Source organism: Sphaerodactylus townsendi, linkage group LG15 (genome assembly GCF_021028975.2).
Source record: "Sphaerodactylus townsendi isolate TG3544 linkage group LG15, MPM_Stown_v2.3, whole genome shotgun sequence".
NCBI classification, from domain to species: domain Eukaryota; kingdom Metazoa; phylum Chordata; class Lepidosauria; order Squamata; family Sphaerodactylidae; genus Sphaerodactylus; species Sphaerodactylus townsendi.
Window position 1 is genome coordinate 13,066,224 of NC_059439.1, and position 17,750 is coordinate 13,083,973.

At 42.7% G+C, this 17,750-nt stretch overlaps 1 protein-coding gene across 1 annotated transcript in view; it reads left to right on the forward strand.

Moving 5' to 3' along the window:
- Positions 1 to 17,750, forward strand: part of NPEPPS (aminopeptidase puromycin sensitive) — a 114,536-nt gene that overhangs the window by 68,482 nt on the left and 28,304 nt on the right. The window contains 8 exon segments of the mRNA XM_048518237.1: positions 349 to 456; positions 2,502 to 2,702; positions 4,024 to 4,120; positions 4,222 to 4,255; positions 8,208 to 8,322; positions 12,134 to 12,298; positions 12,483 to 12,587; positions 15,984 to 16,044. Of these exon segments, the coding sequence (XP_048374194.1) occupies positions 349 to 456; positions 2,502 to 2,702; positions 4,024 to 4,120; positions 4,222 to 4,255; positions 8,208 to 8,322; positions 12,134 to 12,298; positions 12,483 to 12,587; positions 15,984 to 16,044 (886 nt within the window).

Consider the following 17,750-nt stretch of genomic DNA (forward strand, 5'->3'; position numbering starts at 1 on the left):
GTGACTTTCCCCAAGCTACTAATACTCAGAGCCTTCTTTTGCTGGGGTGAACCCACCATCAAGGCTTCTATAAAGTACTTCCGTCCAAGGTTCTTGACTTCCTGTATTCCTTTATTCTGTTATTTGAATTTTAGTTTATTTTTGCTGTCAGTTGATTCCAGTTGACTCGCAATGCACTTCTGTGTTGCTATCTGGTATGCAGGCCACATTTCACTCAAGAATATAGCTGGAATTTCCTTTTATCTATTCTTGTATGATTGCTGTCATAAATTTTGTCCTCATATGCTTTGGATATTCTTGTGACTTCCTGTAACTTCCTTGTGACTTTGGATATTCTTATGACTGCAGGCTACTGATGCTCGTCGAGCCTTCCCTTGCTGGGATGAGCCCGCCATCAAGGCAACATTTGATATCTCATTGGTGGTTCCTAAAGACAGGGTAGCTTTGTCCAATATGGTAAGTATTTGATTAAAATGGTAAAATGTAACATGATATGACGACTTAGGCACTTACAAATGCAAAACTTCTCAGCTTTTCATATATCTCTTGAGACTTCTGAGGTCTTAAATCTTATCCACGGTTCAAACCATGGATTGTTACCCTGGTTAGGATCCATATATGAGAGAGAAACCAGGGTTTTCAGCTTGCTGAGCCAAATATTTTGTCAGGAGGGACACTTTGTCGAGTTGAAAGACTGGCAAGTTGAAAGACCCCGTCTTCATGCCGTTGGCTCAGTTTGGACATCAGTTCTTAACTACACAGTGTTATCTAAAGCTATAGTTTGCAGATCTGTTTCATTTTATGGTACCAAGCAATACTGGAGCTTACAGTCATGCTTTCAGAGCAATCCTCCTGCCATAATTTGGTGCAGGCGTGGCACTAAATTATGGGTTACACCAAATCATGGCAGAGCAGGGAACATGTGAGCCTTCTGTACACTTCCTGTTTCCATTCCATTCATGGGAAAATTTAGGAACACAACATTTGAATTTCCCCATAGTTTCAGAGGTTTGGTTCTGGTCAGTCTTTCATCATGATCTGTGTATTCAGATGTAATTATGATAAATTGTTAGGTTTCCTTCTAAAACAGGAGAGCAAAAAGGGATGATCTTTAGGACAGTTGTGTCTCTTGGCATTCGTCTTGGCTCTTCTACCTACGAGGAACACACTCTTGGGGGGGATAAAAATGGTAATATTCATGTTTAAAAAGTTTGGGCATACAGGTCCTGAGGATTCCATGCTTCCATACTTTCCTCCTCTTTCTGTGTGAACAGGTTTCCAGAATTAGTATTAAGGACATGAAACAGATAAGCAGGGGCTTTGTAAGCACTTCTGGATATCCTGTTACAATTGCATTTTGACAGCCTCTGTCCAGTAGACAGTTTTGCTTGCTCAAGAAGAACAAATGTATGAATGGGAAACGCTTTACCAACGGTCATAAGCCAATGTTAGGCAGTTTAAATTTCATGAAAGTTCGGAAGAGATTGGTAATGTTGGGTATGTGGAACTAGAACTTGCCCTCCCATCCATGAGGGCACTTCCCTTTACATTACATTAGTAATTTGTAAAATAGGGTTGAAGATCTGGACCTAGACCCAATTCCTCCCTATTGTCCACCTTTTATATTGTAAGGCACTCGGTTGTGTTTATACTGCACAGGATGCACCATCTTGCTGCTTGATAGGTTAATACAAGCTTGTACTATTAAACTCTCAGGAAACACCAGAAATATCTTGGGTGAAGTGAAATGCTTTGCAGTGGTTGGTAAAGGGGGTGGGGGGTGGGGGAAGAAGAAGAGTTGGATTTATATCCCCCCTTTCTCTCCTGTGAGGAGACTCAAAGGGGCTTACAATCTCTCCTCCCCCACTTTCCCCAATTACAAACACCCTGTGAGGTGGATGCCAAAGAACTGTTACTAGCCCAGGGTCACCCAGCTGGCATGTGTTGGAGTTCACAAACTAATCTGGTTCACCAGATAAGCCTCCACTGCTCAAGTGGCAGAGCAGGGAATCAAACCCTGTTCTAAAGATTAGAGTGCACCTGCTCTTATCCATAACACCACGCTGGCTCCCAGTGGCTGGTAGGGGGAAGACAGCCAACATTGACAAGCATCGGAGAATGAGACAGGAGGAGTTAATTTTGAGGCGATAACAGCAGGAGGGGAGCTTGGTCTTCGAGGGCTTCATTAAAGTGAGTCCGGAAGTGACATTTAAAGGGTGGGGGTGGCTGGTTGAATACATGCTTTTTGTTGCATGTGTGAGGAGCAGCATGGCAGAAAAGCATAGAGATGGGAGTAGAAGAATGAGATAATGTGAGAACACAGTAGTTGAATTTATATGGTTAGGAAGTAGGGAAAACTGTAGGGCTCAGTGTCTGCCATTGAGCACTGCGAGATAACCCATTACATCTCAGCCCCTGTTATCTATTCCCATTGTGAGAAATTCAGGAAACCAGTTCCTGCTGATTTAACAACTCTCTGTCAAATCTCTTTCCTTGGAAAGAACGTCACTGAACGGAGGCCCTACCCTGATGATGAAAACCTGGTGGAAGTGAAGTTTGCCCGCACCCCTGTGATGTCCACGTATCTCGTTGCTTTCGTGGTGGGAGAATATGATTTCGTTGAGACCAGGTCTTCTGATGGTGTGTTAGTCCGTGTTTACACTCCTGTTGGCAAAGCAGAACAAGGAAAGTTTGCATTAGAGGTATAATACCATCTCTCAGTGGGTTCCATGGCAGTCTAGAGTGGCTCTTAAAAAGAGAGAACTTTGCATTACCCAGCAGTGAACTGGCTGATAATGTCAGTTCTTGAATGCTACTATCTAATGGGGGGGGGGGGGGGGGGCGCCGTTTTTGTGCTAGGGATCACTGGATTCTCCATACATCTGATAGGAAGCCAGAGCATATTTTGCCAAACTGATCCCCTCATGAATGAGGACTCCATAGCAAAATTGGTACTCTCTAGTAATAAAGATCTGAGTTATGGAGGACACATACTCAGCCAAACCTTGCACGCGGCATGCACATTTCTGAAGAGATGCAACATTAATTACATATTAAGCCTTTTACAGCATGAACACTTTTCCTCTTATGAGCTGGAGAAGTGGACAAAAGTTATAGTATATCCTTCAACATTTGGGAGGGTCACCAGGGTGCAAGGTAAATGACTTCGGAGTCCAGTTTGCCACCAGTTGCAACTTGATCTGATTAGTGGCCCAGTCCTTGGGAGCTTCCCAGTCATGTTCCATCCTGCCTCTTTTAAGAAGGGGAAAAGGGAAGTTTTAAACTCCTGCAGCAACACAGGAGTAAGAAAAGATGCAGTGTTTTGAAGTCAGGGCTGGATTGGCCATTATGGCCTCTGGTATCTACCAGGCTATACTCTTGTCTCAGGAAAAGATGTCAGGAGATATGTGAATTCATCCATCATATCTTCCTCGACTTCCTTGTGTTTAAGTGCTCTGTGGGATCCTAGTGACTGCCTCTCCACCTTATGATTTTCTTTTTGTGTTAAAGAATCTTATTTAAGCACTGCTTCTGTCAAAACCATTATTGCCAGCGCTGTTCAACACAGACCTTCGAAAAAAGAGCACTTATATCAACCTGGTTGGCTATTAGCAAGGCTTGGCTTTCTGCAGAGTTGCATCTGCCATTTTGTTTCCCATTCCTGCTGCAGGCAATAATGGTTTTGATGGAAGTGGCACTTAAATAATTGTCTTCGATTTGAAAAGAGAATTGGAACTACTTTCAGGAGCGGAGACACACTGCTGTAACTTCCGCCACAGAACGCAGACCCGCATGGTCATCTTTCCCTGGGAGAGAGAATAGTCCAGTAGCAATGAGAATGCTGTTCAGGGCAAATAGGCTGATTGGCTGTCCTTTCTTTGTGGGGGGTGGTGGTGGTGGTGCAGGCCCCTTTTCCATTATTTCCTCCCAGTCCTGCCCTGCTTGAAGTCAGTTGGAAATATCAAGTCTGCTTTTCTTGATTTACTATACAATGTTCACTGATATTTTTCTCCCTCCCCATAGGTTGCTGCTAAAACTCTGCCTTTCTATAAGGATTACTTCAATGTTCCTTACCCTCTCCCTAAAATTGATCTCATTGCTATTGCAGACTTTGCAGCTGGTAAAGTACCTTGTGTTATCTCCAAATCCGCATTTTCTATAAATTGAATAACATTTTAGGAAATGGCTAAAACAATAAACCTTTGTATTTATTTTATAAAGGTGCCATGGAGAACTGGGGCCTTGTTACTTATAGGTATGCCATTAAATACTGTCTTTCTTTCCTTCTGTGTGTCCTTTGACTAATTTGTCCATTTGTCCTAATCAATGTTCAAGTTGCATCGTCTGAAGTTATTTTCCATTTTAAACAACTTGAGGTCTCTTTAAAATGTATACTTGAGTGGATTTCCAGGGTGGTTGGGGGTGGGGAGATGAACCCTTTAGAGTAGGCCCCTCCAAACTTTTTAGACCATCGACTCCTTCATGGAATCCTTGATTTCTTATCGACCCCCAGGCATATAAAATAAATAACTAAATAAATATTTTCAATAATAAATTTCTTGATTTGTGTAACAATGTATAACACCCAATTAGAGATAAGTGTCAGCCATGCATTAATAAGTTGTAATTTAAATTTATTGGATCATTTCATGTATTTTTATTTTATTTAGGAGCAGCAGTGGCATGGTTAAGAGCAGGTGCACTCTAATCTGGAGGAACTGGGTTTGATTCCCCGCTCTACCACTTGAGCTGTGGAGGCTTATCTGGGGGATTCAGATTAGCCTGTGCACTCCAACACTTGCCAGCTGGGTGACCTTGGGCTAGTCACAGTTCTTTGGAGCTCTCTCAGCCCCACCTACCTCACAGGGTGTTCGTTGTAAGGGGGGAAGGGAAAGGAGAGTGTAAGTCCCTTTGAGTCTCCTTACAGGAGAAAAAGCAGGGGATATAAATCCAAACTCTTCTTCTGTTTCTTATACAAATATACCCCAAAAGTTCATAATCGACCCTGGTATTTATCTTACCTTTTAGGCCCTAGGCATTTATTGACCCCTTGGACCCATTGACACCCAGCAGTTGATATCGACCACTTTGGAGACCCCTGCTTTAGCGGTAGTAGTTTAAGAACATTTTTTTTAAAAAAATTGCAGCTCTGATTAAGGTATTTCATTGCATCTGATTCTCCTGTTCCTTTGTGACCCAAGGCAGATGTATTCTTAACTGGTGATAAGAAGGCCACAAATAAGATGCAGCATCACACATTTTTTTCTCTCCCACTTCATTCGCAGATCTAGATTTATTCTTCTTTTCTTAACTCTTAACTACCATTTAAGGCCAGCTCGGGCTCCTCTTGAATCACAGTTTGAAGATGGTTTCAAAGCCAGTTTGCCCTGAAACCCTGGTCACCATCAGGGCTGACCTCGATGTTTTACCATGGTTAAAATGGGAGAGGGAACATTTGATAGGTGGAGACTCTGCTGTCCCAGAGCCTGCTCATGAACCATGGTCATTCTGGAGACATTTGCTGAGGCCAGAAAACCGTCACTTTATTTTGTAGCGACCGGGGGAGGGGCGGGGAGGAGTTTGGATTTATATCCCCCTTTCCTGTAAGTAGACTCAAAGTGGCTTACAAGCTCCTTTCCCTTCCTCCCCCCACAACAAACACCCTGTGAGGTGGGTGGAGCTGAGAGAGCTCCAAAGAACTGTGACTAGCCCAAGGTCACCCAGCTGGCATGTGTTGGAGTGCACAAGCTAATCTGCTTCACCAGATAAATTTCCACCGCTCAAGGGTCAGAGCAGGGAATCAAACCTGGTACTCCAGATTAGAGTGCACCTGCTCTTAACCACTACACCACGCTGGTTTGGAGGGTTTTTTGTTTTGTTTTCTTGCAAAGTCAAAAGTAAACCATAGCTTTCATTGTACTTGATATTTACATACTGGGAGTGGAGAGCTTCAGATTCATGTTTTTTTTAAACAGTGTATATTCTCCCCCCAAATCATTTTGGGCTGTGAATACTTTCATGGACATGCATCATCAAGCACTATAATGTTGAACTTGTAGGAATAGGATTGCACGCCTGTTCAGCACACTGAAGTCAGTTTTCCCCATGAACAGTATTTCATGTCCCACCAGCATCCATAACTCCACTAGGTATTGAAAAGCAGCTTGGAGGGGGTTTTTTTGTTTTGTTTTCTTGCAAAGGCCAGGGATGCAGAAGTTCACTGGAAGAAAATAGCCAGGCTCTCGAAGGAACCTGTACCAGAGAAGAACTCTCGTACCAGATCTCTCAGCTGCTGCTTGATGATTCATGATTGGGATGCTGCTATGCTGTCAATTTATACTTGGAGCTTCCAGCAGAATAATATTTCTGTACTTCACATCTTGGTACTAAGATAGGGCAGCAAAAGTATTCCTTCTTGTGCAGGCTTCATTGGATCAGTTCTGTTCTCCCCTGGCCCCCCCGGCCCCCCAAATCCGCTTGCTGCTGCTTTGTGGCCCTAAGTTGCCCAGCACTTCATGATTTGTAATATTTGGGCGTGGCTCTTTAACTCCTGTTCTTCACTTACCCTGCTATTTCCCGATGTTCCAGATTGACATGAAAATGTTTAGGTTTGCTGAATTCAGTGGCCTTACGCTACAGTCAGAATAAAAGCAGCGCCTCTTAGCTTCCAAGGCCATTTCTGTCTTAAGCAAGGGTTCTTGTTCCTTCTGGCAGCAGAAAAGTGAGAATGTCTTTGGGGAAAGTTGGTTCAACATGGGAGTAGCAGGCATACATGTGCAGCTACACAGTCTGGAATGAAAATGAGGCATTTCTGACTCAAGGCAGTGCAGGACATCGTTTCAATTGTAGTATATTTGGAACTTTGGACACAGTCCATGGAATTTAGGATGCAGTCCAGATATTTGGATTCATGTGTTAACATTAATTCTTTGCTCACCTAATGGTTAGGTTTGGAGCATGTGAAACGTGGTTTGGACATCTGCCACAGTATGATGCTGCAGGTGGCGAAACAGTCTTCAAATTTGCACATTAAGAAGAACATGTTTAGGGTAGCCACAGCCTACAAATCGTACAAGGAGCATTCAAACACTTTCCCTTTTTCAGCCCATCATCATGTTGTACTTTGTATATTCCTTATTTCAGCCATCTTCTTGTTTCCTGAAACACTCCTTTTTGGCTGACAAAAGTTGCTTGTTGACTCTTAAAAAACAACCAATCGTGTAGTGAACTTCTTGTGCCCTTGTTTTCGTATGTTAGTTGCAGAATAATTTTTCTACATGCAGTACTTTTTCAAACAAGCCCACATTTTGCAAATTGATAAGTTCCTAGATACATTTTGAGAGCGGCAGACCACAAAGGGGATTTTTTAAAAAAAGGCATTCTATGGTCTTTCTCATCAAAAGATAAAAATGCGGTTCTGCATTGTTCAGAGGAAGTGCAAGTAATGTGCTTCGGTTGTAGAAAAAAGTCCCGATATTAAAATGGCTGCCGCGTTTGAAGCCACGTGTATCTCTAGAATCCCTTGGGTTATCACAGTGGTTTTAACTGCTTTCTGCTCACTGACACCTGAGGATTCTTCCCCACTAATCTTTTTTTAATGGGTAAAAATGCCTGTATCACTTTGGGCTATCACTTTGGGCTATCACTCTTTGGGCTATGCCTGTATCTCCTTTGGGCTATCATTGGATTAGATTGGAAGTTCTGCCAAGCTAGAAGAGCTTCAAATACGTAGAAACCGCCTCCCTTGCCTCAGTTATGCCATTCTAGAAAAGGTGTCCTAAATCCAGCAAAACGTTAAGTGGTCCTTTTGTTAGAAGGGTTTTGAGGACAAGCTTTGGTAGGTTTGAAGCAATACTGATAGCTTTGATCATTTCAAGGATATTTTAGGGAGAAATGTTTATGGGGAAAAAAGTTGGCATCAAAATGAGGATCTTTATCCTCAGTTGCCCCTTCCCCCCGGTTGTTTAATAGTATTCAGGCCGGGTCAAGGGTTCATACTTTTGAGAGCTATGGTGGTGGTTTTCTACTAGAACTTCTTCCCTCTTTTGGCATTCTAGCACATCCGAAATGTTAGCCCCAACTGTACTTGCATGCAAGCAAGATGCACTTTTTAGGGTCTTGCTAAAATACAAAGCTTGGCTAGCTTTTTTTAATGGCTCTTTTCGGTGCTGCACTGTCTCAGTCTGTGTTCTCTTTCTAATCCACAGGGAAACTGCACTGCTGATTGATCCCAAAAACTCATGTTCCTCTTCCCGCCAGTGGGTGGCGCTTGTCGTGGGCCATGAGCTTGCTCACCAGTGGTTTGGAAACCTTGTGACGATGGTATGTTTTTTTGTATATGAAAGAAATTGTGTGGTTGGCTTTACAGTGCTGCGGCCTTAAGTCAAGGTTATTCGGTTTGTGAAGTAGGCCAGCCTACCATTTTGCAGGGCATCCCATGGACATAATTTGGACTATGTACTAACTGTTCTTGATAACTGCGCATACCTTGTGCTCTCTTCCAATTGTGTGTGCATGCACAGTATCTTAAAGAAGATTGCATTATCAACCACTGCAAGCTGCTAGAGCTCCTATGCAGGTTATGTGATAGGCTCTTGATTGGTTGTCGATAAATTATGTATACATAGAATCATTATGCGCTTCTCTTCATTTGTCTGGGCATCTAACCTAGTTTTCCCCCTCTGAAAGGCTGAAAATGGGTTGTAGCACAAAAGAATGGCTCGGATCCTGCAGTAAAGGCATTTTGGTCAGTGGAACAGGCCTTCTTGCCTCTCATCTTCCCATTCTTCGCTCCAAATGATCCATCATGGGTCTTCAGCCAGAATGTGGGGGAAATTGGTGAACTCCCAGCCTACGCTGGAAGAAGTTTACCATGGGATTTCAGTTCTCTGTATAATTTTTCCAACCTTAGGGCTTTTAAAAGTGGCAGGATACTGATGCATATCTCTGTTTGGGTGCTTGTCTGGAATTGCCAAATACAGGCCTTCTACCTGTAGGCATACAACCCAATATAACGCATAATTCAGTTGCAGGAACAAATTTCCAGCATGGTGTAGTGGTTAAGAGCAGGTGGATTCTATTCTGGAGACCCGGGTTTAATACCCCACTCCTGAGTGGCAGAGGCTTATCTGGTGAACCAGATCTGTTTCCGCACTCTTACATTCCTGCTGGGTGAATTGTCTCAGCCCCACCTACCTCACAAGGTATCTGTTGTGGGGACAGGAAGGGAAGGGAGCTTGTCAGCCACTTTGCGTATCCTTACAGGAGAGAAAGGTGGGATATAAATCTTAACTCCTCTTCTTCTCATGTGTTTTCAGGTTGTTTGTTGGTTTTCTTTCTGTACTCTAGAAAGTACAGCTGTCTTTGGTTTTCTTTCTCTCATCTCCCCTTGAGCCAGCCCTGGATCTTCAACTCCCATAAAGTAAAGGTTTCCCTACCCTTCTTCAAATGGCAAAAGTCTGACTGTCTTTCATAATGTTGTAACAGTTAGTTTTTTTGCCTTCTTTAGTTAGTGACAAAGCCACTTTTCCTAAGTCGTCATCTGGCCTCTTGGTCCCTGTAACTGCTGAAATGGAAGAGCAATGACTGGAAAGCACATTGTGTATTTTTAGCATTTGATGTGATGCTAGGGTGGTTGAAAATGTGGGAGAGGCTGCTTTGTGTGACAAGTCAGGACTTCCACGAAAGGAAGGGCAGCTCTGGAAAGAGCTGACCTTTTTTACGAACCAGAGGCATCAAAATGTTTAGCCGTTGCCCTGCAGCCATTGCTCTGCACTTGAAGCTTCTGAGAATCCAGTACTTTTGGCCAAGTAGTTTGGAAAGGCGAGATAGAAACACCCTTCCATAAATAAAATGTTAAATTAAGGTAGCCCTTCTTTTTTGTGTGTTCTCCCATCGTCTGTCTCCCTTTTCACAATTTGACTGTGCACAGGCCAGTTCTGCAGTCACAGCTGGCATGGATGACCAGCCACAGGAAGAGGCAGTGAGGCATTCTCTCCACAGGAGGAGCCAGTCCCATCCTGCTTGCTGTGCTAATGTTAGACTTCGGCAGGCGCCCCAGTCATGAGTTCATCAGCTGATTTTCACAGCAAAGGGGACAGCGGCAAAAGGATCACCTGCATTCTGAAACCCCAAACAGAAGCCATCTCTTGCTCCTCCTCCTGCTCCTCCTCCTTCCCCACAGTTATGCAGCAGGGATGCTTAGTTGCTTTTAACAATACAGCTGCTTAGAGCAGATTTTTTGAGTGCTTTGTACCTGTCAATGATATAAATAGCTCGTTCACACCTCATCCCATGCCTATCCAGAATGGTGCTCCACTTCCTCACCTGAAACTTAGTAGCGCATTAAACAAATGGTAATGAAGTGACCATTTTTATTATTTATCTGTTAATTCAAGCACCTATGCCCTGCTTTTCCTCATGGTTCAAGACAGCTTATGATAATAGAAGAAGAATTTGGATTTATACTCCACTTTTCTTTCCCTTGAAGGAGTCTCAAAGCGGCTTACAAACTCCTTCCCTTTCTTTCCCCACAACAGACACTTCGCGAAGTAGGTGGGACTAAGAGTTCTGAGAGAACTGTGACTAGCTCAAAGTCACCCAGCAGTCTTCATGTGGAGGAGCAGGAATCAAACCCAGTTCTCCAGATTAGCGTCCACTATTCTTAACCACTACACCACACTGTCTTTTTTAAAAAGTTTAAAAACATTTTAATTTAAAACCAGAATAAAATGATAAACCCCTAAGTCTTCCCCACATTAAAAAATGCCTCCCGTTCAGATTCCCTCAAAAGCCCTAACAAACAAGCAAGGGTTGCAGTTCCTCCTGAATGTCTTGGGGGAGGGCGGGATGGTCCTCTCACCTCTTCTGAGAGCCTATTTCACAAAGCAGGAGCCATAGTGGAAAAGGTCTTGGCTCTGGTAAATGCCAGAAGGGCTACCTTCAGTGGTTGGATGGGGGAAGTGATGAATATTTCAAGATTGGCATACAGGACATACAGAAAGAGTCAGGCAAAAGTCTGTAAAACAGAGCTGTTATACCAGGCTTATGGTTGAGGGCAGCAAAAGTATCCATGGAACCAGCCTCCCCCTCCCCTCCTTCCTCTCTCCCCCCCTCCACTTTCCCTTAATCTTATGAGTGAGGTTTATATTTTCATTATTATCCTCCTTAGTGGAGTAATTGGTGCCAAAATATTGTTAGAATTTACAGATTTTGTTGATTTTATTGTTAATTGTAGTTGTGTGCTGCCTTTAGCTCATAAGGTGAAGGGGGCCCATAAATTGAATGAAGTAAAACTATTGCTTCATGGTCTTGAGTAAGTCTGAATTCTTGTGTTCAGCTGTGCCTGTCTTAAACTTTCAAAAACCACACTGGAGCCTGGTATTGCAGGAGTTGAAAGGTGAGGTTAGAACATTAATCCTTCTGGCATCTCTAGGACACACTGAAACCTCGGAGCCTGGCCTTGAAAATTGATCTAATCAGAAGTACAGATAATATGGGAATTGGTTGCTTTTTTTTTTTTTTAAGGAAGGAGAAAATTAAGCCTGAGGTAGCACTCGGTCACAATTATGTCTTGTGTAGCAGTGGTGCTGATGGTGACAGTATGTTTCATTCAACAGAGTGCAAGGTCACTGTATTTTTTACTTCATCTGTATTGCCTTTCCAATTCCAGTTAAAAATATACCCACTGAACAAACACTCCTTCAATTGCTGAACTGGAAACTGAGTGTGTGTGTGTTTACTCCTGTTCGGTTGATTTTTGCCATGAATACTGGCATTTGTTTTTTCCCTAAGCTTCTGTGGTTTCATCAGGCATTCACACAAATTCAAGCTACAGGTGCTAGATAACGCTTTAAAAAGAAAAGCTCAGATTTCACTGGATCCCAAAGTCACCGCCAAATACCACATTCCATCGTTTTCTACTGTTGCACAGAGTTTCAGAACAGGCATAGCTTTCATTGTGGTGAATTAGCGTTTCTACATTTTCTCATGTCTCCACTTGCAAAGATCGGGGATTCCTGGGGTAGGAAATAGCTTTGGGAATGCTGGAATCTGGAGAGGACACAAACTCCCCCACCCTTTTTGCAGATCTAGCACAAAGCTATGTTTAACATCTGTTCTCACTTCTTTGTAGGAATGGTGGACCCATTTGTGGCTGAACGAGGGCTTTGCTTCCTGGATTGAGTATCTTTGTGTAGACCACTGCTTTCCAGAATACGATATCTGGACCCAGTTCGTTTCTGCTGATTATACACGGGCGCAGGAGCTTGACGCCTTAGACAACAGTCATCCCATTGAAGTGAGTGGTAGCTTCATCCTTGCTCTCTCAGCTTTCCCAGTTTTTCCCTCTGGATAATTGGGAAGAATGCAGCCCCATCATTGTGCAAAGACAAGAAAGTCTTATTGCCGTGACATCGATTAGCATTCTGGCCCTGCAAAGCAAGTGTAGCCTGTTCTCTTGACAATTTGCTTTTCTCACCCAGGTTAACGTGGGCCACCCGTCTGAAGTAGATGAAATATTTGATGCAATTTCTTATAGCAAAGGCGCATCGGTCATTCGAATGCTGCACAACTACATTGGGGATGAGGTAAAAATGTATAATTTCTCTGCTACTGGCTTCTAGATATTTGTGAAATGTCCTGTCTTTGGTTTCAAAAGGGGGAGGGTAGGCAGGCATGCTTGTGCAGGCATGTGCATGTATCTTGTGGCATCAAACCAAGGTCATCTAGTCCAGCATTGAATTACCATCAGCAGCAAACTAGTTGTCTCTGGGGGTTGACATGCAGCACAAAGGTACTTGGCCCTCTTCTCCTATTCTTCCCCCAATGTCTGGTAGGCAGATGTGCTGCCTGTTTGTGAAAGTTTCATTAGCAGAGACAACACATTGATTTTATTTATGTCCATAAATGAAATGTATCTATTGCATGTGTTGCCATCAGCACAGCTCCTGAAATGTTACGCAACAAATGCATACAAAAGAGAACAAATAACACTAATGAAACATTTTGAAATCTGTCTACACTTAGGCTCATTCCGCACATGCAGAATAATGCACTTTCAAACTGCTTTCAGTGCTCTTTGAAGCTGTGCGGAATGGCAAAATCCACTTGCAAACAGTTGTGAAAGTAGTTTGAAAATGCATTATTTTGCGTGTGCGGAAAGGGCCTTAGACTCAAACACTACCTAAATAAGTCCAAAATTGGTTCACTATAAAGCCCCACAGAAAGAACTAGATGCAGCTGCCACCAACCTGGAAAAAAATACTTTCTGGAAGGAGGTCACAGTTTAAATGGACATTGGAAAAGTGGACAGTATACGTGATTGGTCTTGTTTCAGATTTGCACAATGTGGGCACCACCTTGCGGAAGGCACGAACAGCTCATGTATCGTAAAATGATGAGGTATAAAGTAGCACCTCCACTGCTCCAGATTTGAGGGGGCTTACTGCTACTCCCCACAAGGAGTGTCCAGTTCATTAAAGTTCTCAGGAGCTACCTCGGTATTTTGGAGAGGATGTCTGTTTTGGGACTGATTTATTTGACCCTAGGAGCATAAAGATCTCTCCTGTGCAAAGGCATGAAAAATCATCCAGTTTGGCTCCTGGTGACTCTCTCAGTAATTCATTTGTCATGGACAAGCAGTCTTTATTTGTCATTAGATATGAAGCTGCTTCTGTGCATGCAAGCCTCATTCTTTCCTGGGAAGAATAAGTAGAAAGCTCCCTGTTTCTAGAATCAGCCCTCATGCCACTCTGCACTGATCCTTTGAAAGTTCCAGTGTTTCCAGCCTACAAGTTTGATAAGGCTTCTTAGTGAAGAAAGTATGCAGGAGATTGGGTCCTGTGAGATTGGGTCCTGTGACTCTGTTCTGCTAACAGTGCTGCCTTTCTTCAGGTTGGAGTCTTTTTCATGTCAGCAGAAGAGCCCTTGCACCAGAGGAAAGCACTGTTACAAGTGAAATGGTGCTGTAAGGTCTAGCTCAGGATCTTTGCCTTGAGCTGGAATCCTTGTGTTGTTACTCTTCACACAGTCCCCGCATATGTAGAATCATCCTGATTGGTTTCTCAGTGCATTGATGGATAGGTGAACATGGTGCAGAACAGTCTTGGGCTTCCATGAATCCCCCCTCAAGAGCAGAAAGGCCAATGTGAACGGCCCTATCTCATGGCTGGGCCCTGTTCAAACAGCCTTTATAATCCGTTTTAGCTGCTGATCGCTAATCGATTTTGTATGTCTTTTTAGACACAACTATTTTTGCTCCTGGTTGCTAGCATATTTTTTAAAAAAAGTTTCATACCAAGCTGCTTATGGTCTGTTCACAAAGCAGGGTTGAGCCTTTTTTAAAAAAAACTCTGTTCCTCCATTTCCAGGTCTTCTTTGCACTTCTGAATCACTGCAGTGTTTGAAATGCACAAGGTCCTTCTGAAAAGTACTTTGTTTTTCTCTCCACCTTGTATCGTGGTGTATTCTGTTCTGGCTTTCTTTTGATGTTCTAACTTTTGCGCTCTAACATTAAATACTAGACCAATATAGCAATTCAGTCCCATATTGTCAGCATTCAGATGCTTGCTGAATGTGGGCAATATTTTATTTATTTATTTCTATTTTTACCCTGCCTTCTGCCTACCAAAGTGGACCTCAGGGTGACTCACAATTCAGCAATCGCAATGCAACACAATTTCAATAAACCAACAGTAATAATTTACAATCTAAAGTTTGATTGGATTACTATATTGGCTTAGCTTTACAGTGCACAAGTTGGAACATGTCAACCCCCCAGAGCCCCTAGAGGATGGGGCGGTATAAAAGTTTAATAAATAAATAAATAAAAATAAAATAAATAAAAAACATTTTTTTAAAAACACACATAAAAAGGAACGCCCCACAAAACAGGGACCGGGTGTGTGTGTGTGTGTGTGATTTGAAACGGCCAGAGCTCTTCAGACACAAATCATAAATGGATTTAAATACACCGTTTGATACCCCCATCCCACTGTTACTTTACTTGGAATCAAGCGAAAGAATAACAACAGGTTTAGAACAGGCTCTTATTTCTTTGTAGCGGACTTGTCTGTATTCAAAAGTAGACCTCACCTACTCAGATCTGATTGTACCCCATTAAAACAAGGGTTGAAACTGCCATTTTAAGCAATTGAATTTCAAAGTGCTGTTCATAAGTGCCTCTTCTAAAATCAACTAATTAGAAACATATTTATAGATCTTTCTGCAGTGAGAGGGAGTAATGGCTTTAGTGTAAAACAGCCCAGAAAGTAGATTTTTAATTAAAATCAGTGTTGGAAAATATAAGGGATTACTCTTAAGTTGTCCTATTTGGACTTTTTGGTTTCAGAGCTATTTACTAAAGCTTGTTCTCAAATTGGTGTTAAATTAGAATTTTGAATTGCTTTGTGTGAGTTTATGAGTGTCCATTTCATCAAAAGACACTTGCAAATGCCTGTTCTGTTGTTTCTGAAAAACAGAAGCAAAAAGCATGGTTAGCAGTGCTTTTATGCTGTTTTTCTGCAGCCATGTGTGACATTCAAAGTGACACATGTTGGCATAATGTGTCTGGTATGTGGAAATATGGAGAGTGGTGCCTGGAGAGGATGGAGTTGCAAGATGATATGAATGACATTACTTCCAAGTGACCCTCTGGGCTGCCTCCCCAGTGACTATGGTTTTTACCATAGAGACTAGGGAACAGTCACACGGTGTCACAATATAAAGGCCATATTTTCTCCTGCTTTTTAGTTTCTTGGGGTGGTAAATTGAGTTTGGGAAGAGGTTACCTGCTCTTGGCAGGCAAATAGGAAGTCTAGTTTGGTACCAACTGAGAAGACATCCTAGTCCATTAGAAGGTGCTGGAGAAATTCACCAAATCTGGCTAACTACCAAAAATGAACGTTTTGGGGGAAAAGACACTTAAGCCTTTGGTGTCGTGACAACCTAACTTTTTAAGCTTTGTCTTGACAATGTATTCCTAGGACTTCCGGAAGGGAATGCACTTGTATCTTACCAAGTTCCAGCATAAGAATGCAGCTACAGGTAACTTGCTTTAGTGTTTTTTTCACCTTGCTGACTCCTCTTTGCACTCATCCCTTTAACTCCAGAGCAGATCATTTTAGAGAGAGCCAGTATGAAGTTTCTCAGCTTCATTAAATGTGGGAATTGCCTGTAATCAGAGGTGGGATCCAACCAGTTCTCACTTCTCTAGAAGTGGTTACTAATTTTTTCTGAATGCCGAGAAGGGGTTACTAAAGCAACCTCCCTGCTCAATAGGGACTGGAGGTGCGTGTGTGCGGCGCCACCACTATTTGAATCCCACCACCATCGGAACCTGTTATTAAAATTTTTGGATCCCACCACTGCCTGTAATGAGGGGAATTTGAGCGGTAAACTAGTTTCTGCTAACTTACAAATGGTGTAAAGGCAGTCTCACAATCCTGACCACCTGGCAATGGGCCACATTTACTTCGGAGGGAAAATGTTCCCATTCAGAATTAGCTGAATTGTTTTTAACTGCTGGCTCTCTCCCTCAAAGCATGTTGGCAGTTCTATTAAGTTATATATTAACTTATATTTTAAAATAGAGGCATTGAACTAAATGCCTCCAGATCAGTACAAATAGATGTGTTGCTACAGCTGTTCTTCTGCTATTACATTTATTATTTTTGTGCGGTCCTGCAGTGGGCTGGGCGTTGTACAGAACAGATTTGAAATGCCTTTGCATAGACTTACTTGGGGAACTTGTAAATGCCGTTAGGGTTGAGGTATTCCATAGTCCTTATGACCATAAACTTACAAAAGGTCTCTGTTATATTTTTTAAGCTCCGTTCCCAGCAGATTGCTAGATGACACTTCCAAATGGTGTTTCTGATTGAGATCCAAAGAGCTTGCTTTTTCATACTAAAAAGTATGGGCGTGTAGAACTCTGTCATTTTGTTATGAGTAGCATCTTGGATCACAGACTTGATTTTGAAAGGCCCCTAAATTTCAATAGCCTATCATGCAGTAAGAATATGGGGTGGGGCGGAGGAAGGAAGGAAGGAAGGAAGGAAGGGGCTGTTCAGTAAATGGAGCCCTAACTTTCTCTTGGAATGGTGGGAACTGATTGTGTGGTTCCTTGCATCCCAGACTCTGATCATCTGGGGATAAGGCCAGGGTGGGGAGGGCAGTTACACAGCAATTATGTTCTGTTGGCAAGTGTGTAGCAGGTTGGGTCCAGTTCAGATGTTATCTTTTTGCAAAAACAGGAGTCATTTCCTTATGTACTGGTAAATGTCCTGGCTGCAGTCCAGAGAACTGAAGCATGCCTGGGATCCATTGAAATCAGTGGGACTTAAGCACTGAATTCTGGGGTATAAATGTAGTAGAAGTCTCAAGAGGACCTGTTCATGACTAACATTTCTAGATTGTTTCTGTTGTCTCTATTGAATGTCTGGGGGTCTGACTTGCCAACAGATCCCTGCTTAGGCAGAAATGGGGCTAATGTCATATAGCAGAGTGTTGGCCTGGGACTAGCAAGACCTGGGTTCAAATCCTTTCTGTGTCATGGGGCTTATTGGTGTTGCTGAAATAGTCATAATCTTTCAGCATACCCTGCTTCATAGGGCTGGTAGGGTAGAACAGAATGGGAGTACACTTCCCTGTGTATCTGGATGGATGGGCAGATTATAAATGTGACAGGTGACACTAGAGTGAACCAGAGTGACAAGGTAGCAGGGGTGGGAAATTCTGAGCACATAAACAAG